Raw genomic sequence first — 24,275 nt, forward strand, 5'->3', positions numbered from 1 at the left:
ATGTCACCGCCACAAATGCATCATGGGAGAGGCCAGACTCTGCACTGCTGCATCCTGTCACCTGCCTCCTCGCTGGGCTCTCCTCCCTCCCCCTCCCCTCTCCTCTTAGGGTCGATGTATATTTGTGCTGAGTCCCTTTGTCCCTGTTGCTCCTCTGTTTGTCTAAGTGAACCTCTTTAGCTCAGCGACGTGCTTTGGGGAACAGACAGCAGCACAATCAGGACAGAGTCTCCAGAAAAGATGGGGGAATCGGACCGCTGCTGTTAGTATTTCTCTCTCTTGCCATCTCCATCTTCTTCTCTCTCTCTCTTAACCTCATGCCTCTTTCTACTTCCTTTTCTCTCCCTTTCTTTTGTCTAATCCTCCTCAGACTGGCCTAGCTCTCTTACTTCTTTGCCTTTCTTTCATTAATCTATGCCTTCCCCCCTCTGACTAAAACTTAAGGAACATTAATGTCTACACAACTGGCATGGCGGGTCACATGGAGGAACCACCATATATTTTAAAGCCGTGGGGAAAAAAGAAGGTAGAGAAGTGGAGGAAAGAAAAGAAAATGTAGTGAAGGAAAGAAGATGGCAGTGGTGGGAAAGAAGGGAGGAAGTGGTGGAGGAAAGGAGGAGGTAGTGAAGAAAAGGAGGTAATGAAAGAAAGGAGGAGGTAGTGAAGGAATGAAGGAGGTAGTGAGGGACAGGAAGAGGTAGTGGAGGAAGGAGGAGGCAGAGAAGGAAAGGAGGAGGTAGTGAAGGAAAGGAGGTAATGAAAGAAAGGAGGAGGTAGTGAAGGAATGAAGGAGGTAGTGAGGGAAAGGAAGAGATAGAGGAGGAAAGGAGGAGTTAGTGAAGGAAATTAGGAGGTAGTGGAGGAAAGGAGGAGGTAGTGAAGGAAAGGAAAAGATCGTGAGGGAAAGGAGGAGGCAGTAAAGGAAAAGAGGGGGTAGTGAAGTAAAAAAGGAGGTAGTAAGTGACAGGAGGAGGAAATGGAGGAAATGAGGGGCTATTCACACAAAGGTAGACAACACGGTGACGCGTACAGAAATGAACACCTCATGGTCGGCTATTTATACTTCCTACCTGAGCCAACATGCTAGGCTTTGACAGAGGGCACTGCACCAGCCTGATTAAAGCCTCCTCTAGCTGACTTCTAGGAAACACACGCACTTTGTCTGTCGTATTTTGTTGGCTCTGTGTGTGTGTGTGTGTGTGTGTGTGTGTGTGTGCAGGTGCGTGCGTGCACATGCAAGCATCTGAGTTGTTTTGTGGTTTTCTCAGCCAGATGGAGGAGGGATCTGGGGCCAAACATCAGGGACTCAGGGAATCGGTGTTGTGTGTGTGTGTGTGTGTGTCTATCCTTCTCTGTGCGTGTGCCTGGGGAGAGCGAGGGCATCACCCATGAGTGAGCGTTCTGAAGTAGCACCCTCATTTCCACACACACACACACACACACATATCACACACACAGTGGGGGTGCAGGGCAGAATTTGGGCCTCAGCTGCTTCTCAGTCAGTCCTACTGGGCAAAGGGAACAGGGCGACATTCATCAACACTTTGCTCTAATAAGCTCTGCGTCTATCTCATCACAGAGAAACAAGTAATACAGGGAGGGAGGGAGGGAAGGACTTAAGGAAGACAGGCAGGAAGGACTGATGAGGCTAAAAGGCAGTAAAATGAGAGAAACAGAGCAGGGTGTCCGCAGGTCTTTAAAAAGCCTGCAGATGTCCTGTAATACATCATCTCACTTTAAAAAAAAAAAAAAAAAAAAAATGCCTTAAATGCAGTTATGACGGGCTATTTTTTCCACCATGTAAGACAGTTTTCTTAGATAAACCCAGAACAGGGTTAGTGGTACAATCTGCATCCAATCTGTTTAACTTAACACACTTTGTGTCCCTACCAATTAATTCCCTGCTGCCAGTTTTCTTACACAGCCCATTTGTACTTTCACAGCTTCCTGTATGTGTTCGGTTGCATGAGCCTGGTTTTGTTGGCTTTGTGAGCATTTGATTTTCTCTTAAATTCAGTTCAGTTAAAAAACAAAAAAACAAAACAAAATGTCTTTAAAAGATTTGCAATTGGCTATCTGAAAACCGCAGATAATCCGAGTTGTGGTTCAGGACTTTGGCACGGCACTTCAACCCAAGTCTCTGTGAGAGGGACCAGTGTGTGTGTGTGTGTGTTTGTGTTTGTGTGTGTGAGTCTGCCTGCCAGTCCATCTGCCTGTCCGTCTGCCAACAAATCTGTTTTTATGTGAAAATGTTTGGTCGTCCGTGTCCTCCCCAGTGATGCTCCTGTCAGCCTCAACCCTGACGACTCGAAGGTCTTCATTCTTTTCGCCCACAGCGTGCACGGTGCTGCTGCTCGGGGTTACGCGTGGCAAATTGTGGTCACACACTCATGGATGACCCACGAGGGATGTTTAGTGAGCAGCGTGCGTAGCAAAGGTGCGGCGCTGGTGTCCACGCTGCAGCCTGTCAAGGTTGACACAGTCTGTGTGCAACCCAGAAATGTCAAAGCAATACTTGGTTGGCTCATGGTTACCTATGATGTAACTTTAAACTCTCCATGGAAGAAATATTTTTTTAACCCTTTATACGGCAAGTGACTATTTTTGGTCATTTCAGAAATTTTACATATCAGGCCCATCCCCTGTCTCAGTCAGTTCAATAATCATTTGGTCTTCACCCAGCCAATCAGCAAAGATCGCTCTACATCCCAGGTCACATGATTGTGGCATTTGACCAATCTCAACGGCTTTGATTTTCTATTACAAAATGAAAATTTTAGAAAAATTTTATAGAAGTAATAAAGTCCTGTCATGTTCTCTAATAGCAGTCTAGGGTTGTTTTTTTGAATTTCAAAGTATTTCAATGAGTGCCCTATAAAGGGTTAAAGCAAATCTCTTAAGACTTGAGTCCATATGGCATTTTTTTCCAAGCACCAGTGTCTTTTTTCAATCGTTCCCAATGAGGACAGAGAACATCCAACAGCATGCTGTCATCTAGACCAAAAATACTGCACCCAGCGTCTTTTCTCAGAGCGCTCTGACCTCTTGTGGCCACTTTGAGCGCTCCCAGTTGAAAATCTCTGAACGTTTCAGAAAGGCGCTGGTGTCGTCACTGTCGCTCTTTTTCAGGTAACGAATCACGTCATCACCCTGGGAGTGACTCCTCACCTGGGTGACAGTGTTAACTTTATAACAACCAAGAAAATGGAGGGGAAGCTCGTTCTGGTCATGTCGGCTCATCCTGAGCTGTACGATATGTCAGACAGACACTATCATAACAAAGAATAAAAAAACCCATTTGTGGGAGCAGATCAGCTGATATTTCAGTATTGTTGTCATAGATACAAACCCCAATGACATGCAACATTTTTTTTTTTTTTTTCTTCCCACCTAATGGCGCTGAGGAACGCTTCATCCCAACGCCCTGCTAGCACTTTTCCGACAGAAGAATATAGTATTATGTGAAACAGCCATTTCGATTTGGTGTTGTTTTTCTTTTTTTTTTTTGAAAAGTAAGACACTCCTTTTGCAGGCTGGTAGAAAGGGAAGGAAAAACTGGTCCATACCACATACCCACAACTGAGGGGTACTACCTGCAGTGGAAAATGAAATCCAGAAAAGTAAAGCAAGTAGAGTCAAGTAGACTAGAGTCAAATTGAGCCGGTGTCCCGTGGTGCACAGGTGCACCATGGGACAGAACACATTGTGAGAAGACTGAACATCAAGTTAACAGCAGGCATATTTTCAGCTCAAGTTGATCTGACGTATTTCTCCAGACAAAACGAAATATAAAACCGAAACCAATGCGATGGTGGCGCATTTTCCTTTCTAAACTCATGTTTGTTTGATTTTTTCCTTTTGAGGTGTCCAATTTGTCGGCTGCCTGCGTGCAGATTTAAGCTGGCAAGACATTAAAGTGCTTAACTCTCACACACGCCATCTGTGCTGACGGTCCAACGTGACAGTATCGATGAGTGCTGAGATTGAACATCCGCGATCATGGTCAAATCGTGGTTATAATCGACCTTTAAGTACTTTAGTGTGTCACTGGCTTTAATTAAACATCGCCACTCTCTCTGTTACAAAAAGATGAATCAAACTTAAAACATCTGAAAACACAGAGCACATTTTAACATTTGTACTCACTGAATTTATCCTCAACTTGTTTTGTTAATTTGAATCCACAAGAAAGGATTTGAGGATGTGATAATTAATTTTTTAATGATGTGCGATAGTACTCGTGAACTTGTGAAACACTTTTCCATGTTTAAATTTGCAACAGAATACATTATCTTAAGGTACAACTAAGTGACTGCAATATGTGTCAAATCTGTATTTTTGGACCGCTGACACTGTTCGTAAGAGTTGTCTGACTCAAATACATGGTTCAGCCTTGTTGAAGGGTGTGTGTGAGTGGAATACGTTGCTCATTACCCACCGCACAAGCTGCTTTTACCATATCAAAGGCCGCTGTGTGCGCTTCATCAGCAGCATGTGGGTGAGTGAAGCACACCGCGGCTCGGCTTTTAAAAAATGTGCTAGGTTGTTGGGGAAGACCCTATCCACATGACATGATGAATGCATTAACCGAGTGAAGGTACCGGTCCAACGGGCTTACCTGGCGATGCTCCAGTCAGGTTCAATCTTGAGGACAGTGGGATCTTCGGTGTAGTTAAACCGAACCTCTGGGTTTCTGAGCTCGGCGTCGTCGATGTCCACCAAGACGGACGTGCTGCCTGGTGCCAGCCCAGCCGGAGTGACACACACAATCTCCCGGGCATTCCTCCTGCATGGGCACACACAACAAGAGTTGGAGGGGGGGAGGGCGATGCTACACCATGCAAGCATGTGAGGCTTTTAACATGAGGGAGGTAGCCAAGTTTGCAAGGATGTCTTGAATTTTTTAAAATGAATACATTTCTTATTCAAATAAGCATTATAGGTAAGTTTAAAATAAGTACTATATATTTGGTCTGGTGCAGAGCTAAGTTTAACATAGGAATATGGTAGGTTATTAATTGACTGATTCTATAAACTGTTATTATAACAGTTTCCTAAACAGTTTTCAAACTTGATTATTTTGACCAAAATAAATAGATTTCTAAATGGGAAATGTATTTGTTGACATTAAAACCTCATAAATTAGACTATTTAATGACTTCATAGATCTAATATTCATAAAACTGAATTTAAGACACTTTGTGATTTTTAAGGACTTAGTCCAGTCATTTTATGAAAAAACCTAGGACAAATTGCATGAGAAGCAAACTCAACTGATTTTGTATCCTCAGTTTGTCCTGAGTGAGGGGGAAAAAGTCCCAAGAAATCCCATTGGTGGAAAGTTTTGAAAATCACCTATTTATGACCACATATTACCAAAAACACTGTTTTTAACACACAGGGGAAAGGGGTTCAAAATTTTACTTTCAGATATCACTATAAAAATTCACAAGTTGATTACACACACAAAGACAAGAAAAAAAGTCAATTACCAGTTCTTTGAATTATTCTGTTTACACATGCATATCACACATTATCTGATTTGATATGCGCTAATAAGGAATATAAGGAATAAATGCCAGAACAGATATTTAAACAGTGAATTAAAAGGTTACTATATATAAAGTAACCTTTTAATTCACTGTTATATAGTAACCTTTTAATTCAAGGTTACTATATATAGTAACCTTTTAATTCACTGTTTAAATGTCTCTTCTGGCATTTATTCCTTATATTCCTTATTAGCGCATACCAAATCAGACAATGTGTGACAGAATAATTCAAAGAACTTGTAATTGACTTCTTTTCTTGTCTTTCTGTGTGTAATCATCTTGTGAATTTTTATAGTGATATCTGAAAGTAAAATTTTGAACCCCTTTCCCGTGTGTTAAAAACAGTGTTTTTTGGTAATATGTGGTCATAAATAGGTGATTTTCAAAACTTTCCACCAATGGGATTCCTTGGGACTTTTTTTTTCCCTCACTCAGGACAAACTGAGGATACAAAATCAGTTGAGTTTGCTTCTCTTGCAATTTGTCCTAGGTTGACCCCAATTTTGGCCTAAAATTACTGGACTAACTTGAAGACTGTTCAACATCAACACAAAGAAGCACAGCAATAATTTATATCACAGCTTTGGAAACTGTTTCAACTGAAGTCAGATAGAATTTCTAGGCCTCAAGTTTCATAAAACAGTGCAGATAGCAAGGATGGACGCTATGGACATGTGGGTAGAGGAACAAGATACTTTTGTTGTTGTTTCTTTTTTTTAGAGAGAGAGAAATGTTCACACACCAGCAGACAGAAATATAGAGTAAAGCCTCTACAGAGCACAAAGAAATTGTCCATTTGTGACAATTACAACAATGACTAGACAGCAATGACCGTCTTGTGCCAGGATTTTCTTTACTGACGTCCAAGCAGATGATTTGACTTCCCTTTTCCTCGTTCTACTTCTGCTGTAGTTGCCCATCTTAACAAGCCATTTAGGTTCATATTCAGTTTTAAAATGTTAGTTTAATTTACCGGCTGAATGACATTTCATTTGTTTTCAATGCAGCTTGTCTGAAGAATTTTGTCATGCATCTTTTTCTTGCGAATACTGCAGTGATCCGTGTTATTCTGCACTGTTGGAAGAAGCTGACACAACTTGAAACTGTAAAGCGATATTAACTCGCCCCAAAATTTTGCACTTGATTTAGGAAAATGATCTTTTCATGGAATATGAGACTCTGTGACTTGTTGAGGTTTTCGCAGGCTGTATTTGCAAAGGATGTTAAAAATATATCAACTGTGTCTATTATCCCTGGTGTACTTCCTAGGATTTACCCCCCTCCACTATGACTGGTATTCTGCTCATATAAAAAAAGGATGAGGGGGTGCAGAGAGCAGTGAAGTCATGTTTAATGAAGTCTGTGTCGGCTAGTGCTGGTGCACTGACAAGGATCAAAGCCACCAGAGTCACGAACACTAGGGAAGAGCGCACAGCAGCTCACATTGTGTGTATGTGTGTGTGTGTGTGTGTGCGTGCCTGCATGTCCCATAGGCAAAATAACATTTTCAATTGCAGTCTTGAGTGCAGTCCCCAATAGCTACATTATCTAATATGTATTTAGCACAGTTGAGTGGTGGCTGCATTTCTGGGCCATGCCATCGCAACAGCAATGTGTGTGTGTGTGTGCGTGTGTGTGTGTGTGATGTAGTGATGCACATTCTCTGTTGTGCCTCTATGCTATGACAGTCAGGTAGAGAGAGAAAGTGAGAGAGATAGGGAGAGAGAGAGAGAGAAAGAGAGAGAGAGAGAATCTACAATTTCCACTCTCTCAAGTCCCTTGGTCCGTAACCATAGCAACCCTATTCACAACGAACGCACGCTCCAGCAACCCTCACAAGACGACACACACTCCAACAAGGGTGCTGTCACACACACACACACACACACACACACACACACTAGGGTGTGACAGATAAAAACATAGTAGAGTTGTGGTGAAGTGGAAGCCGCTGGATTACAGTGAAGAGGCTGCAGCAGAGAAATGACTGCTGTGACATCAAAGCTAGCGGGGAGTTGCTTCTGCACAGATTAGCTCGGAGAGGCTAATCCACGCATTTGACATGGAGGCAACTATGGTGATAGCATGACTTTGTGCACGAGATTAGGGAAAGCCTGTGTGTGCGCAAACAAAGAGCAACACTGGATGGATGGATGTTTGTGTGTGTGTGTGTGTGTCAGCAAGGCAGCAGTAAACTCACACACACACACACACACACACACAGATCCACCCTGACACAAAAACCAAAGAAAAATCCCCCCCCCATACACACATCTGCTTACATGTGCATGTATTAATGACTTGCCTTCAGCGGATGTCTGCTCTCCCATCTGTACACCGAACAAAATAAACAACTCGTGACGCAAACTTGTGAAGGTATTTTCACTTTGTCATACTTATTTGTTTCGCCGCTCTCTCTACTTGTCTTATTCTTATCTAAATCCTTCTCTCGGCTGCGGCTTTGTCCCGGTTTTTCCCCGCGGGAGTCATTGCAGTTTTTCGACTAAATCTAAAAAGTCGTCCCCTTACTTTTTGAAGTAGCACGGCTGTGGTCCGATGCTGACGGACACGTAGCTGCCGGCGTTGAGATAGCTCCCCTCGATGGTGACCCTGGTGCCGCCGGAAATGGGCCCCTGAGACGGCTGGATACGGGTGAAGTATGGGGTCTGGATCAGAGAGAGTAGAGGAGAATTTATTAGTACCACCACTAATATACTTTGCATTTTTATCCCTTTAAAACAGAGTATACACAGGATAAAGCAATCATGCACCAAAAATGAATTAAAACAAGAAGGTAACGCAAGATAACAGTGTAAGAATAGAGGTGAAGTCACTGTGACAGTGAATAAATTAACAGTTAATGTTTCCCACATCATAAACTCTCTTTGACCCAGTCAGTAAAAAATATGTCACCTTTTTTGACCTGTAACTGGAGCGCCCCCCTTGGGCCTATCAGTGTAATGTGAAATAAAGCACTTTTCTACTGCAAAGCAACAAATATAAAACAGATCCAGTTAGGAACCACGCCAAGACGTGGCCATGCAATAAAAATAATTCGATAAATTAATCAATCGTGCAATTTCCAGCATTTTGTCAATTATTAATGTCCCTCTTCTCTGAGAGTGTGACAGCTGATGAATGCCTTGTTGCAAGTACAGCGTACTCTTTCATCATTCAAAACTTTTATTGTTGTTTGGCTCGTGCCCGGTATGAATTTCTCCCAATATTTGTAAATGAATCTCAGGGACGGGATTTGGAAAAGAACACTGTAATAAAGAAGCACGGAGACAAAATCCTCTCGTAGCAAAATGAATGGGAGCTGTCCAAAAAACTACTGAAGAAAAAAAAAAAAAATCAGCTGCAACTCTGAACAAAAGGGTTTCACTGTAAGACTAGAAAATGTCTCTTTAGATTGATACCATGGCATAATCTTATTTGGTGCTATGAAAACCTTTTTTTCATAATCAAACCATACTAAATCATATCAATGTATGAGACAGAACCTCTTGCTTATCTATAGGGGAGCACTTTACAAATCAGAGACTTCTTTCAGTCATTATGGTTCTTTGGAGAGTCGCTACCATGACTAAAGAATTCTTCAAGAGCGCTCTTTTTTCTGTCCTTACCACAAAGGTGAATGGCCTGGGTGACAGGGCTCTGTAGTCGTTGACACAGTCTCTAACACACACCTCCACCTGGGCCTCCTGGACCCTGTAGCCCGTGGCGTCGTTCAGCAGACACACTATCCTGTGGACGGAGTGAGGGAAGGAGGGACGGAGAGAAAAACAGGCGAAAGGAGATGCGTGACAAAGCATAACCTGTAGACTGTAACATCCCACTCCAAAGGCACTGTATTGTGCGGAAAGAGGAAGGGAATTGCTAAGAAGAGATTTTCAAGAGGTTAGAAGAGGTTGAACACAACATCTTGATGGATCGTGGCTATCTGGTTCCTGCCGCCGCTGTATAATTTTGAATTGCCATCATGGAAATGAGCCTTGTTTCACGTTTAGATTGTGCTTTTGTGGAGCCCAGGAGTGGCCAAAAAAAAAAAAGGTATTGTGGTTTGTGATAACGAGGTATCGAGTCCTGTGCGTGATATCTTAATGCATAAAACATGAGCTGAGTTGGAAAAAAAAAAAAAAAAAAAAATCTAGGAATAGATGTAAAACATGCACAGATAATAAGCATTGTTAACCCGAGGCGACAATTAATGAATCTCTACCACTTACACCTTATCAAAAGCTTGATTCAACTATCTTGATTCAGTGTCATATCATATCAAAAGGAAGTAACAGAATTTGTTCACATGAATTTCAAATTGGTGGCCACAAAATAATGAAAATAACAGCATAAATGAATCAAAACAAGGGAACAAGAACTGTATCATATAATAACATTTTGTGTCCCCTGAAAAGTAAACTGGTGCCCAGAGGTGCATCTTTTTTTCTACTGTGGCCTCTCCTGTGTTTGAGAAGTTAGAATGTTCTGTGAAATAAAGCCTTTACCAAGGATATATATTTTTTCTTTACTTTTTTACTTTTCATTTATCTTTTATTTATCCAAGAACATTCATTCATTTTATTTATTGTGCTGTATCCATTGAGATACAATATTTTTTCTTCTGAGTCCACGTCAAGAAGGCAGCAAAAGTTACACATAAAAAAATCTTCACTTTCACTCAGAAAAAGAAAAAAGTGCAGATTGATCTGTGCTATCAATGTCTGCAACACAGTCACAGAAAAAAACACTGAGACGACTTAAAGGTTCACATTTGCGGCACTCTAGTTCGCAAACGTGCTCCACAGCACTCCTGCATGTGCAGCGTGGCGCTGGAGAGCACGACCACAGTTCAGCGAGTGCAGCTTCTAAAAGCGACGGTTACATCACAACGTGTCGAATCCGCGCCGTTCCACAACACTTGTGACACTGTTCCTGCGAGTCGTCTCTGTCAAGACAATTTGCTAACTTGTGGATCGGGGAGAGAGAGAGAGAGGAAGAGTTTGGGGGATGCAGTGTTCAGCTGACGAATTGCACCGGACAGCATCAGCAAATTACAGCAACCTTCTTTAGGTGCATAGACAGTAAATGAAATGAAAAGCACTGATTGAGACTTTGAATGAGAACAGCCTTTACTATTACTAGAAAAGCAAAGAAGTGGTGGAGGGAGGGCAGGGATAACGTATAGACGAACAGATGGGTAGATGGACTGTTGAGCCGGTGTGTGTGTGTAGTGTTTGCATAGAGAAGCCCTCTACCTCCGCATGCATCATTTCCCCACCAACAGCACTACAGTGTGATTGTTTGATCTGCGTGAACTCAATTCCTCAGCCATGTAGGGCGCTGCAGACGAGTAAATGTCAGGATGGAGGGATGAGAAAAATAAAGAAGCTATGTGGACACTGACGGAGGTGAACAACAGATGGAATTTACCATCAAACGGCACCTGATTTCACTGTTGGGACGAGGCGCCTGTGTGCGACCCTGGCCTGGACGCTAGAGGAGGTTCGCAGTGTGTGGAGCGTGTGCGTGAGTGTGTGTGTGTGTGTGTGCGTCCTCTAGCTCTCCCCTCACCTCTCGGCACTGACGTACTCCTCCTCGATGGGCACGCAGGGCACCTTGCCCAGCCTGACGCCCATCTGGATGTCCCGGAACTGCAGACCCAGGTTCTCCCCCAGGATGGTGAGTCTCGTCCCCCCCTGCCGGGGCCCCGTCTCTGGGAACAGCTGGACAGGCGAGAGGGTGCGGGCAAGAGGGAGGGACGAAGAGGGTGGACATTGCGGGGTCGAAGAATAGCGAAAAGGCAGAGGGGTTTAAAAGTATGAGACAGCGTGAAAAGTGTGAGACAGTGGATGGGAGGGGGAGGGGGAGAGGTAGAGGTAAGGTAGCGGCACAAACAGAGAACAGAGGGGAAAGAATCGATATTAGACCTCAGGAAACTTCAAGGTGAAAGCAAGTTTAGCAATGAGCCGAGAGTGGAATCAAAGTCGATACCAAGCTACATAAAGGAGAAAACATTTTTGTTGAATCATTTTTGACCAGGATTTAGTCTGGAAACAGCAACAACAAACTCAATCAGACATTAGCATGACCCAAAATACATGTACACACATTTATTCATATTATTATTTATTAGGGACAGATATCTGAGCACAGAAGACATACACAGAACACAAGGCATACATGCACATATGCAAACAAACGCTGATACATATGTGCACGGCCTACATGTACATGTATAGACGTCACACAGAGTTGCTTGATGCTTCAAGTTTTTAATGAAGACAAATCGCTTCTTGGATTTGAAAACACTGAAAGTGAGAGAAAGAGTGCGGGGGAAAAAAAAAAAAAAACAACAACTTGCACCAGTTTCCAGAATCAAACCGGCGTCATCACTCTGGTTTAATTGAAACTTATTATGCCGGCTCGTGCTTTGTTGCCGGGGCTGCGGCGGCGTAACGCTCGGTCGCGCCGCCGAACCGTAATGTGATTTATCTAGCCAGATTATGGCGCGTAACGGGGACAGGTGTGGCGTGACAAAACAAATATGGTGACTGATGGACGGTGTCTGTCACACACGCGAGCACACGCAAGCGGCAGCGTGCGCATGGGGCGAACGCGCGCACACACACACAAACACACACACATAAACCCGATCCCTAACAAGCATCAGGAGATAATTATGTGTAATCTGTCTGTTGCCCTGTTCCTCTCAGTGCTCGGCTGAGCAGACAGCGTTGGTGTGGAAATGGAAAGTCGGGCGTCTCCAGTATGAGCGTGGCATAATTATAATACGAACCAACATACCTTGACAAAATAGTGATCTCAACAGTGTAGACTAGTTGGAGGTATGCATGGTTTATCTCGCCAGACAATTCAACTCTATCATCATGATCTTCTGTTTGAAAGTTGGCCACTGGGAAGCTGGAAGGGAACAGCTGGGGGTTCGGCAACTAGCTCAAGGGCACTTCAACAGTGTTATTGTATTATTTGTTTGGCTACTTGCATTCATGTGTATAATGATGTAAGTAAGGGACAATCAACTCACAGGTGTGCGTTAAGCAGTTTTGAGGCAAAGAACCTCTGCAAAGTGTCTTAAAACCATTTAACGTAGTTGAGAATCCTGTTTGTAACACGATTATTTGCTGCATCTCATTCTTCAAAATTGTTGTAGACTCCAAATAGATTGAAAGAAATGTTCAAACCAGCCTTTGGTGTGTTTTCCTTCCTGGTCATTAGTTTATCAAGTGGATAATGCAACTGATAATGAGTCAACTTTAACAGCTGTTGACAACTTTTTAATGTTGCTATGGTTACATGTTGGGTAACAGATGAATTCAGAGCCGTGATTAAACTTGAGCCATGTGCGATACATGGTTTTAATGCATACCTGCCGACCAATCAGAAAAGAGCATCCACCCAGATTGTGGTAAAAATGGTTGTAAATAAGTGACACCAGAGTCCAAAAACAGAAAACAACAAATCACACCCTATTTTTTTCATTCTGAATAATTTTATATACTGTCAATGCCTCAAATTGGTAAATGACTTGAACAACAGAGCTCACACGAGAGTTTGTCTACATGAGGTCCACAGTGAATGACACCTCCGGCTTGATGCCTACCTATGGCATTTTTAGCAATTGGCAATTTGCATGTCTCGTGAATGTGCACTCATTTATGAGCAGGTGAAATTCATCATATTCTTGAGGATCGTTTTGCAAAGTTTCCTGAAGTTATGCGTGTTTGCTGAAACCAACACGGCAGACTCACAAGAACCCAAAAAAAATCACAGCCGACTTCTCTAACCTCTGACAAAAACAGGATATCATGAAAATTAAGGGGGAAAAAAATCAAGAAATGTACTGGACCATGCTTTTGAAAGGTAATTAATCCTTATCCTAAAAACAGGCAATCAAACACTATAATAGGCTGCCGAGCTAACCAGTGTGGTTAGCAAAACAATATACTGTAGGCTGCATTGTGTTACCACACACAAGTAGACAGAGAAACAGAAAGTTTAAACTGTTTTCAAGCCAAATAATTAATCACCCCAATGTGCTTGTTTGAATGTATAACGTGATATTTGCTGGGTATTTCGTATAATGCTTTGGCGTAAGTATGAAAACAGCCATGCCAGTAAAGTAACTGAACAAACTGAAGTGGGAGAGCAAAAGAGAGAGAGATGGTGAGCAAGAGAGATAGCAAAGAGGGAGAAAGAGGCAGACACAGCAATCTGGCTGGTGAGATTGCTACCCACTATTTGGAAGCTGACTCACACTCGAACCTCAGGTGCCGGTGCAGCCTTGGCGCTTTGCTTCCACAAACACAATAGCTGGTAAACACTGACCAGAGAGAGTAGCCATCACGCTGTAGGGCACAAAATGGACAACAGACGTCAGGGTGTGAAAATCCGACTTCAGACAGTTTTGGAGGAATGAAGCGATGATGCCGCAAAGTACAATATCAGCGAGCTACCAAGCCCTGGGATACAGAGACGGTGACGGGCACAGAGGGGCAACAAGATGGAAGCAGAAAAAGATAACACGCCGTCTTGTTAGAGAGACTATCATCTGCAGGTCTACTATAAATGGACCAGAGAGGATTATGGAAACATAGACCATCTATTGGCTCATTTTCTTACATTTCTGAAGGTAGAGAAGCGCTAGAATATATATAACTAAAATATTTCTAAACAATTTTCACTCCAGGAGAATTTACAAACAGTAGGTGTTTCACAGATGCCAGGTAATGACATGGAATTGCTGGGAACCCCTTTAATCATCCGACCAAGTACCACACTCCTGTAATTACGTATCCGGAGGCTTTCTCATATTTAAATATGGCCCCGTGCTTCCTCATGTGGTTCCGTAGCTCAGTGGGTGGAGCACAGTGCTAACTGCCAGGGTTAGGGGTTCAAATCCCTATGGGCCCACCCATGCTGTATGGTTGAACGCTTAATTATATTTGAAAATTGGAGTTAACTCTGAAATCCTTCCACTGTGATACCACAATCACTGACAGCTTGCCATTATGTACCTAGCCACGGTACTTACATAGAACTTGATTATCTGGCACCCCTCGTCCACATAGAACAGACAGAGGAGAGAATAAGGCGGTGATGATTGTAGCATATATTATGCAGACCTGGAAAACCAGGAGAAACAAACTTGTAATAAGAGAGAGCAGCAGACTAAACACAGTGGTCCTCTTATTTGGATGCTTTATGTGCTCCACAGAATTTCAATATGGAAGAGTTTTCTGTATAACGATCTCTAACTATGTATCTGGGATGTGATTTCTTTTGTTACTGCATGGGCATGAAAGCATAAACTACTACTCCAACTAGCTACCGGGCCCTAAAGGGTATAATGGCTCTGTGATAGCACACTATCAACTAGCCAAATATGTCTGCCTAACATCGAAGAGGGGATTTCCATTGGAACCTCACAAACCATTGGAAATATGAAAGTATGGCACCACATTACAAGGTAACCAGTAGCCACCAAGCCTGTGGGCATGTACCGGGCAGACGCTGTGGTGTGGAAATGGGACCTCAGACAGCTTTGGGCCAATGCTGCAGTGATCTGATACAACCCCACCACATCCAGGCACTAACCACCAATCTCTGGGGAATGTAAAAAGTACAGATGCCGTGGAATGGAAAACGGACCTCAGACGGGTTTTCAAGGCACTGTGATCTGACACAACACGACCACATCTAGGGCGCTAACCACCAAGCCTTAGGACATAATGGCACAAGGATAACAGCTACAATTCTACCACATGGGTTGCCAAATTGATCCAGGACTCGACTGACACTGGAACCACAAAAAGCGTACTCATGTGATACCTCAATTCCTGCCAGCAAGCCAACAACCACCAGGGCCTGAGGCAGATAGCCTAATAGCCCTGCGACTATTCATGCTAAGATAGCATTCTATCTGCAAATGGGTTTACATTTCTGTGTCAATTCTTTTTTCCTTTCTTTTTTCTTTCTTTCTTTGAGGGCTGGCCAATGTGGACAAAATCAAATATCACAATATTTTTAAAAGAGTACCGTGATATCGTTATTGTGACAATATTGGTATATTGGTGTTTTCACAAATAATTTAAACAATGAGATTTTGCAAAACAGTCATTTCTAATGTGGCTATGATAACCAAGCAGGTAGAGGCAAAAGACAAAATGCTAGAACAGTCTAATAAGTTCCGAAAATTGCAACGTCCCTTAACTATAATGCAGCCATTTAAACCAAGAATAAACACTTCACTATTTCACACCATTACAATACCCAAAATCCCAGATGATATCCAGTCTTGTATCACCATATCGATATGTACCAATATATTTCCCAGCCCTACTCTGTTCTTTCCTTTCTGTAGAGGTCATTGAGTTCCTTCTATTAAGGGAGGATGCTGTCTTTCTCTACGCCAAGCCTGGGTCAGTTTGGGCAAACAGGGGATAACGCCCTGTTTGACGTGTGTGTTAAGGTGAGGAACCTCAGGGTGCTGAAGGACAGTAGTAAACACCAGTGGCAGGAGGCACTGGGTGCCACTGAGTACAAGCTGCCTGCAGTGGAACATAGTAGATGGAGAACTGGCGACAAACCACTTCCTAGCCCAGCTGGATCAGGGTGTGGGAGATAGGTGTCATTACTGTGGAGCATCAGCGATGATCCTCCATGTGCTTTTGCAATGTCAATGGGTTACATGTACTTTGCACTTACTGAGTGTTTGGTATGACAGGCAAGGGGGAGGCTTTCTGCATGGGGAGGCTCATCCTTGGTCCTGTGCATTCTGCCCGTAAAACAGCAGCAGTGTGCAGCTGAATTTTCTGTTTCGTCATTTGGCTGCCCCACAGGAACAAGGTGAGGGCTTTGTGTCCTACAGACCCTCCAGCAATGCTGAAAGGGATGGTATCTGCATACGTTAGAGTTAGGTAGCTGTATTTTTCTCTCAGGAATGAGTTGTGTCAGGGTACGATTTCAGATATATTCACTGTCTTGTTGTGAGATGTTTCATTAAAGAACATCAGATGTTTTTATTTTCATTTCCCATTTCACTTACTGAGTACAGGTTTCTAATGGATTCCTCCTTACTGTAACATTGCTCTGTGGTAGTTTGCCCCTCATATGCAGTCCTAACCATGCAGCATCCACATCAAATGACATAATATTATAGCAGTGGTTACCCAGCGGTCTGTCATCCAGCCTGTAAATATAAGATTGTGTGTGTGTGTGTATGTTCTTAAGCATGGTAACCTTGCTGTGGTTTTAGAAGTAACCAATAACACATGGCCTATATGGCAGGCCGAGAGCTGTTGAAAACTGGGGATCTTGTTAATGTGGTTGGAGACTGGCTTGGGAATTCTGCTACAGCATACAAAATGAAACTGGGAATACAGGAATTTCAAGATGCAGTGGGTCTTTTTTTTCTGTACTGGGAATTGTACAGTACAAGGGCATACTGTCACAGACAAACTATAAATGTAGCTTGGTTCAAAAGTGTTGCCAAACCAGGGAATAATGCATTGGGAATATGGTTGCTTGGAAAGCAGCAGCTGCTGACATCTGTCTGGGGATCTGAAAGTATTTGGAGATGAGAACGGTGTTCTTGTTTTCTGTAGGACTTTCTTAGACTTTGTTGGATTGTTTAGAAACTTGGATGTCGGAAAACTCGTTTTTCATCTTTGATTGTTGCCTGCAAGGCCGACATGGATAATCAGATAATCTCTATCTGCAGTTAATTGGTTCAAAACAGACTGGTCAAGACTACAAAAGAAATGGACTGGGGGGGAAAATGTTAAAGAGGGAGAGACCTTTGCTGGAATCAGATCGTGTTCAGAGACTAATAAATTGTGTTCAAAGACTAATAAACTGGGGGGCTCTTGTGATGTTTTAATGAGGAAGGTTGGTTTTAAAACAATGAATGCTGTTAAAATATATACAATTTCCATCTTCACTCCAGGAAATAACAATCCATTTTTGCACATTTATTTTTTTTTACTGTAAATGAAAAATCACTATAGAGACCATATTTCATGATGCTGGAAATTAGTCTAACTTCTGAGAACACACTGTACAACAGCAAAAATGCATGGACCTTGATATAACCACGGGAGAAATGTTAATGTGTTGCTACTGGGCACAGTGGTAGTGTGCAATGGTAATAATATCTAAGTGAGTTGTGCAACTAATGTGGAAAAACCACACAACACACACAAATAAAGGTTGAGTTCACTGAGTTGAAGGTTTGAAAAGACTTTGAATGTATTGAACAGATAGAAAGAAGTAGCCTACAGAATGATAGGGAATTGGTGTGCCAAATACAAAACAAATAAAACAGAGATGGACAAATGGAGTGAGAGAAAGTCAGAATAACCATCCCCAAAACGAAGCAAAACACAATAAATTATGTAGAAGGCCTCACCTCTCTTTTGCTCTCTGTGGTCCTGGTTTGAATTTCTTCATTGTATCTCTCTTGACTACAGACAAACTTTTCAATTATTTCATAGAAGTGATGGTTACGTTAAGTTTAGAGATGGAGGCTTGTGAGCAAAAAGACTCCAAAATTCCTAATTGGCTGGGAAAATCTTGACAAGAAAGTAAACTGGCAAAGTTCTGCCTTCTCGCAGTGAGCAAGGCACTCAAACCTCAACTGTTCCAGTAGAGCTCTGCAACAGCCAAGAGTAAAGGCAGCAGGAGCTCAAGATATTTTCTCAAATGAATTTAGCCCATTCACATTAAGTGAGGGAAATACTTTTACCCTATTTTAAACACCAATACAGTTTTTATATGCACACAAGGGTTCAGGTTAGGTTTAGAGTTGGGTGAGGGTTTTCCACAGCTGTCATGTCAACACAGTTTTAGCAAATGCTCAGGAGGCACAATGGATTTTCTGACTAATCACAGCTCTTGTGTGTGTCTTTCTCAGAACTGGGATTCAACACAGCAGAGAAAAATCAGGTGGAGGAAACATGGCTACAAACAGGAAGTAGATAGACAGATGGATAGATGGATAGATAGAACGTAAGGGTGTGGAGATCGGAGAGGTGGATGGATGTCTACCCTTTCGGTTCTTTCAACTCTGACATCCCTGGTCTAATTCCCAACTTGTGAATATTTTTTTCAATAGATTTTTGATTTTAAATTCAAGTTGTTTTTTTTTCTATTTAAACATGACCAGCTTGCCCAAACCTAACCTTGACCACAGTTTCACTCATGTATCCTTAATCCTGACTTTAACCAAAGATGTTTTCCATGCCATAACTCAAATCCTAGCTAACCATTTCACATGATGAACGCATGAAAATGGTGTGTCATGCAATCCTTTCAGGGAGGAGAAACACAACACAAGGAGATAGACTGTGAAGACTGCGAATGCACTGAGCAGCGTGCTTTGGCTTTCACTGATAGCATCATGTTCCCATGAATGCTCTGATGGTCTTATAGACCGAAAGCTTGGCTGTACAAAAGTAGTTGATGCACTTGTTCCTGTAATTGTTTTATAATTGGCCGGTACTAGAAAGCACGCATGACTGCAAAGAGAATGAGGACAGAATGAATCCCAGAACGAAGAAAATGGAAGCATCTGCTGTTGTGTGAGTCAGGATCTCTTTAACTTTTTCCTTTCATAACTGTTTAGATGCTTACTGCTCCCACTCGTTCCACTTGGACCATCATTATTCCTCATCTTCCGCCAAATAACACACATCATTGCTGTTATCCTTGACCTCTCCCTCTCACGCCTTTTCACCCGCACGCACCCAGCAGGGCACGACAGCTGATGTATATTTCAGAAGGTGCTGAGGTGTCAGACTACAACAGAGATGGACAGAATGGGTCGTGAAACAATAATCACTGATGAAAAATCCTTCATCTGCTTTTTCAATCCTTCACTCCCTGGCTTCTCCTCTACCCCCCTAGCCCCTTCCCCAATCTTCTTTCCTCCTTTCTCTCCCTTCACTTAGCTTTACATTTTTGACATTTAGCTGATGTTCTTACCAGACTGAGTTATGGTGTGTGTGTGTGTGTGTGTGTGTGTGTGTGTGTGTGTAAGTGACAGTAGAATCAACTTCATAAAATAAGTAGTTGAATGAGCTTCCTAGATCATTAACATTACAAGCACACTCATGGAGGGCAGGAGTCAGAATCATGGTGCCCCAATTATATGTGTATCAAAACATTCCTATAATCCTAAAATGATTATGTGTGATTGAGAAATTAAGTACCAATCAATGTCCATCTCAAGAAGTAACTTAGTCATTTATTCAGCCTTAATATCAGATGGCCCATCGGTGGGCTCGGCCAACATACTGTCTTCTAGAGGCTGTAGCGGGCCTTAAAGCTAGAGTGAAGTTTGGAGTCACATGAAACTAGACAATCTAAGGAATAAATTGATGCCAAGCATGTCATACTAGGTTGCCAGCAAGGGAGCTAAATATTGCTCCAAATTAGGCTGAATTTTGCCAAGAGAAAAACTGGTCATGGCCATTTTCAGCAAGATCCCTTGACCTTTGACCTCCAGGTATCTGAATGAAAATGGGTTCTCTGGGCAGCCATGGCTCTCCCCTTTGCAGACATGCCCACCTTCTGCTAATCCCATGCAGTTTGGGCCACAAACCCTGCGGTCCCCTTAACAGTCTTGAAGTTGCATCAATTGGGAGACTCTTGTGGATTCAGTGAGCCACATTTGGTTCAGTTTGATGATGTTAGCCCCCATAGCAGCCAGTTCTTTGTAGGGAGATAATTTTTTTAAACTTGACATCACTATATAAAATGGCCTATAGTGACGTCTAAGATAATCACAGCCTCATGAAACTTTACAACCACAAACTAGAGCCCAAGAATTCTCCAAATGTCAGATGTTTTTGATACCAAATCACAGCATGAATTTTTCTATGGTGTTCCTCAAGGTCTTGGTGTCCTAATGTGGTATTTCGAGGGGATTTTTGACCATTTTTATCTGTTCTCAAATGGTCAATCAATCAATCAATCAATCAATCTTTAGTTATATAGCGTCAAATCACAAGTTTTCTCATGACGCTTTACAGGTAGAGCAGGTAAAGACCACGCTCTACAAATTACAGAAGAAAAGAAAGACCCAACAGATTCCCTCCTGAGCATGCTCTTGGCGACAGTGGCAAGGTAAAACTCCCCTTCAAAACATTTAAACTGCACGGAAATCTGTATAACAAGTAGTATCAATGCAAATGTTGCTGCAATAAGTTATGACACATAACTGAGCATGGCAATGGCTATCATATCCTGCCATCACAATGTTCTACCCTTTATACACTCTATAGAAACAAGTAAATAAATGGGCACCTAGCCAAAACACAATGTTTATTACAGATTTATAACTAGAATAACTTGACACACTGCATTGAACTGCACCTCAAATTAATCTTCAGGTTCCCAGCTTTCAGATGATGAATACCACTTCTACTGCTGACCTTTTATTTCTCCCTGAAGATCCCCTGCCCCACCTCTAAAATGGTTTTAAAGAAAGAGGAGGAATGATAAGGGGTAATCAAGCAAAAAAAAAAAAAAAAAAAAAAAAAAAAAGCCAGAAGGGCCAGATATGGGCAAGATATGGGCAAGACATGAGAGACGGCTGAAAAATCAATATAAAAAAGTCTATTTTTTTCTATTTTTCTGAGCTAAATTAATTGGCAGTACTACAAACATATTCATTTTACAAAGTCATTAAATCTCCTCCTGAGTCTTATTATTAAGACTGCTGCCATTTCCACTTTCCGGCACATTTTCACATTTCAAGGATTTTCTACAAACAACCGACGACATCTTGAAATGCGACAGTTCACTCTGCGTACATCAAGATATTGTGACTTGACTTGCTGAAAGTCCTGAATTAAGTTCATTTGCATTGAAAACAAATGGAAATATACCATGCTATTGTCAGTTTCTTTTTTTACTCGTTTCAAAAGAATTATGATGATTTTTTTTTTTTTTTAAGAGGTAGAAGGGATGCTTTCATTACTTCTTACAATAACACCCACTGAAAGTAGTGAGAGAAACAAAGACAGGTAGAAAAAGGAATGACAGACAAACTGTAAAGACGGATACAAACAAACCCCAAATCCAACCGACCAACACTGGATTTTGGCACTGGCAGCCTTCGAAACACATCAAAAGGCAGAAAGACATAGTGACACACAAAACAGAATAAACCCAAAAGATAGTTAAAAAGAACACCAAGAAAACCTCTCCATGTCTCTGTCTCTAGAGTCCTGGATTGATGTAACAGTGAGTAATAACACCCATTTCTGTGCCAAGGGCAACCTCAAGGTCCCCGCATGTGTGTGTTTTAATAGCAACACATTAAAATAGAGCAGCTTTCATTCTCAGTTCAGGACACGTAGGGCTTTTGTGGCCATAGGGGCTTCAACACAGAGAGCTGACGCAACGCCCTATCAAGGTTTACCAGCCTTGGATCTCCGTAGGTGACTTTACACACTTGACAAGTCGACGAGATTATGGCTTGGCGCTCAAAGAAGTCGCGCTGCTTTGCTGCGCCGGAGATTTAGAAATGTGGCGTTGGAGGGAGTTTTGATTAGAAGAAAAGCTTTTTGGCTGTGACCAACTGAGGATTTTGGAGCTTTTTTCCACAAATGGTGACGGCTCCCTCGCGTTTTCCTTTCTTACATGTGCTGTCATGACATTGTCACATATATATATATATATATGTACATATCCATAGAGTTTGCACCTTTCATGTACATTGACTCAATATAAACTGCTCTCTGAGTGTGCATGTTGCTTTTCATTTCAGTATCTCTTCTAGGTTCTATATTGCATCATTCCATATTCTCACTGTATGCGAAAGCCAAGGGACAGAACTGCAGTGGCACAGCAAAATGGTAGAGCTTGTGAATATTTTTAAGAGTAAGAAAATGAAATGTCTTGCGTATTTACAACTGGACAAACACATCACAGTTGTCGAGTGAAAACCTTGTGCTTCCAAAGTGTCGACTTGAACGTGAACAAAGCCTTTTTTAGCTTGATGGCGAAGCATTTTGAGTTTATCTAAGTGGTTCGGAAAATGTGTTAAAAACCCATAAGCTGAAGAAATTTCAAAACTCAAAGAGGAGCATGTAACCTCTTAACTGAAAATCACTAAGGTGGTGATCACACTGCAATTATGAGGGTGTGAGCAACAGAGGGTACCGCTGCTCTGGGACAACCAGATTCAGCGTATTGCTCAATCTGGTTAATAGGCAATAAGCTTGAAACTTGCATTTAAGCTGCCACTCTAGAAACTGCTGATATGAATCCCAATTTGTCATATTCTGACAAATTCAATTGGTCATGTTAGACTGAAGTATGACCCAGCGTAGCTTTTAATGCTTCCAAACAATAGCAAACAATGGAAAATCATCAGAAATGATATACCACTAAATCCATTTTGCATGTTTTTTTTTTTTTTTTTCAACACCTGTTCATGTTTTCACTACCATGACAACATTTGGGAAAGTTAAACTTTTGCTCCTTGGTTTTAATTACAGCAGTGAGAGGTGGTTTGACATTGTTCCAATTAACGGTGAATACAACTGAAGTCTGCTTTGCGATCCACATCTATGTATATCACCCAGCGTGCTTGTGTTTGTGTCCTCTGCTAACGGTGTAGAAAATAAGCTACCTCGACCGCATTTAGCGCTGGTACTATGAAAAAGAAGGTGAAGCGCTGTGAGCTTCATTTCTAATATTTGATCTTTTCAGGAGGTGATGTGCAGCATTTTAATATAAACGCAGGTTAACCAACAATAGACACACACAGGTAGGTATGTGTTGCTGGTTAGGATTGCTCTGTATTTTGCTTGACAATGGCCCATGCTTGCTTTGGCAATGAAGGCAGAGGACACAACCAGCTGGCTGTATTGCATCAGACTGCATTTTGGGAGCGCTGGCTCACAAACAATTCCATCCAGGTGATGTGACCTGCTCTAAAAAGTTAAACTTTCCTGAGCGTAAGAAAGTGCTCCACTCTCTGAAAAGAAGGCCGACACAGCGTTTTCTTTCCAGGCACCTTGCAGCCGCTCCCCATTAACCTCAATGTTAGAAAAGGCAGTGGCAGTTTGAAAAAAAACTAAACAGTGTGAACACAACCTGAGACGAGCACGTGTTTGTGTGAGATGTGCGTGCGTGCGAGTGTGTGTGTGTGCGTGTTTGTGAACGTGTGCTTACATGTGTGCATTTGTGTTTGTAAAGTTGTGTGTGTATAATAATCGGACAGCAAGCAGTAAATCAGAAACCAACAACAGAGCTTTCCCTCTTGCTCATACACACAAACATACACACACACACACACACACTCTGTCACCATTATCTTGCAGCCTGCTTGCTTTTTGGTGACCGCTGTGACTTTTGCGCTCACACCTACACCCACAAACTCAAACACATGCGCACATCCTCACCTTGGTGATCTTGGGGTTGGTGCATCGGCTGTTTCCGGCGGTGGCGTGCATCCACCCTCCGACATCGCTCTGCTGCAGAGGCAGGTGGGCGTTTCCTCCACCGGTGCACTCCTGCCTGAGGGAGCACTTCCTGTCCTGGACGCACCAACCGCACTCGAACCTGGGGTCGGCCTTCAGACACATACCACAGCTGTCCCGCAAAGCCCTGCACTTGTAAAGGTGGGCTGTGGGGCACACACACACACACACACACACACACACGGAAGGTGGAGAGGAGAGGTCAGTGAAA

At 42.4% G+C, this 24,275-nt stretch overlaps 1 protein-coding gene across 1 annotated transcript in view; it reads right to left on the minus strand.

The window, feature by feature from the left end:
* The window catches only part of LOC115362048 (plexin-A1-like), an 87,328-nt gene that overhangs the window by 57,653 nt on the left and 5,400 nt on the right, over positions 1-24,275 (minus strand). Inside the window, exons 2-6 of the mRNA XM_030055817.1 lie at positions 23,987-24,210; positions 11,124-11,275; positions 9,179-9,299; positions 8,082-8,218; positions 4,619-4,786 (exon numbers count right to left, since the gene is read on the minus strand). Of these exons, the coding sequence (XP_029911677.1) occupies positions 4,619-4,786; positions 8,082-8,218; positions 9,179-9,299; positions 11,124-11,275; positions 23,987-24,169 (761 nt within the window). The 5' untranslated portion in view covers positions 24,170-24,210. The remainder of the gene's footprint in view (positions 1-4,618; positions 4,787-8,081; positions 8,219-9,178; positions 9,300-11,123; positions 11,276-23,986; positions 24,211-24,275) is intronic.

The sequence above is a fragment of the Myripristis murdjan genome, chromosome 7, assembly GCF_902150065.1.
Source record: "Myripristis murdjan chromosome 7, fMyrMur1.1, whole genome shotgun sequence".
Classification (NCBI taxonomy): Eukaryota; Metazoa; Chordata; class Actinopteri; order Holocentriformes; family Holocentridae; genus Myripristis; species Myripristis murdjan.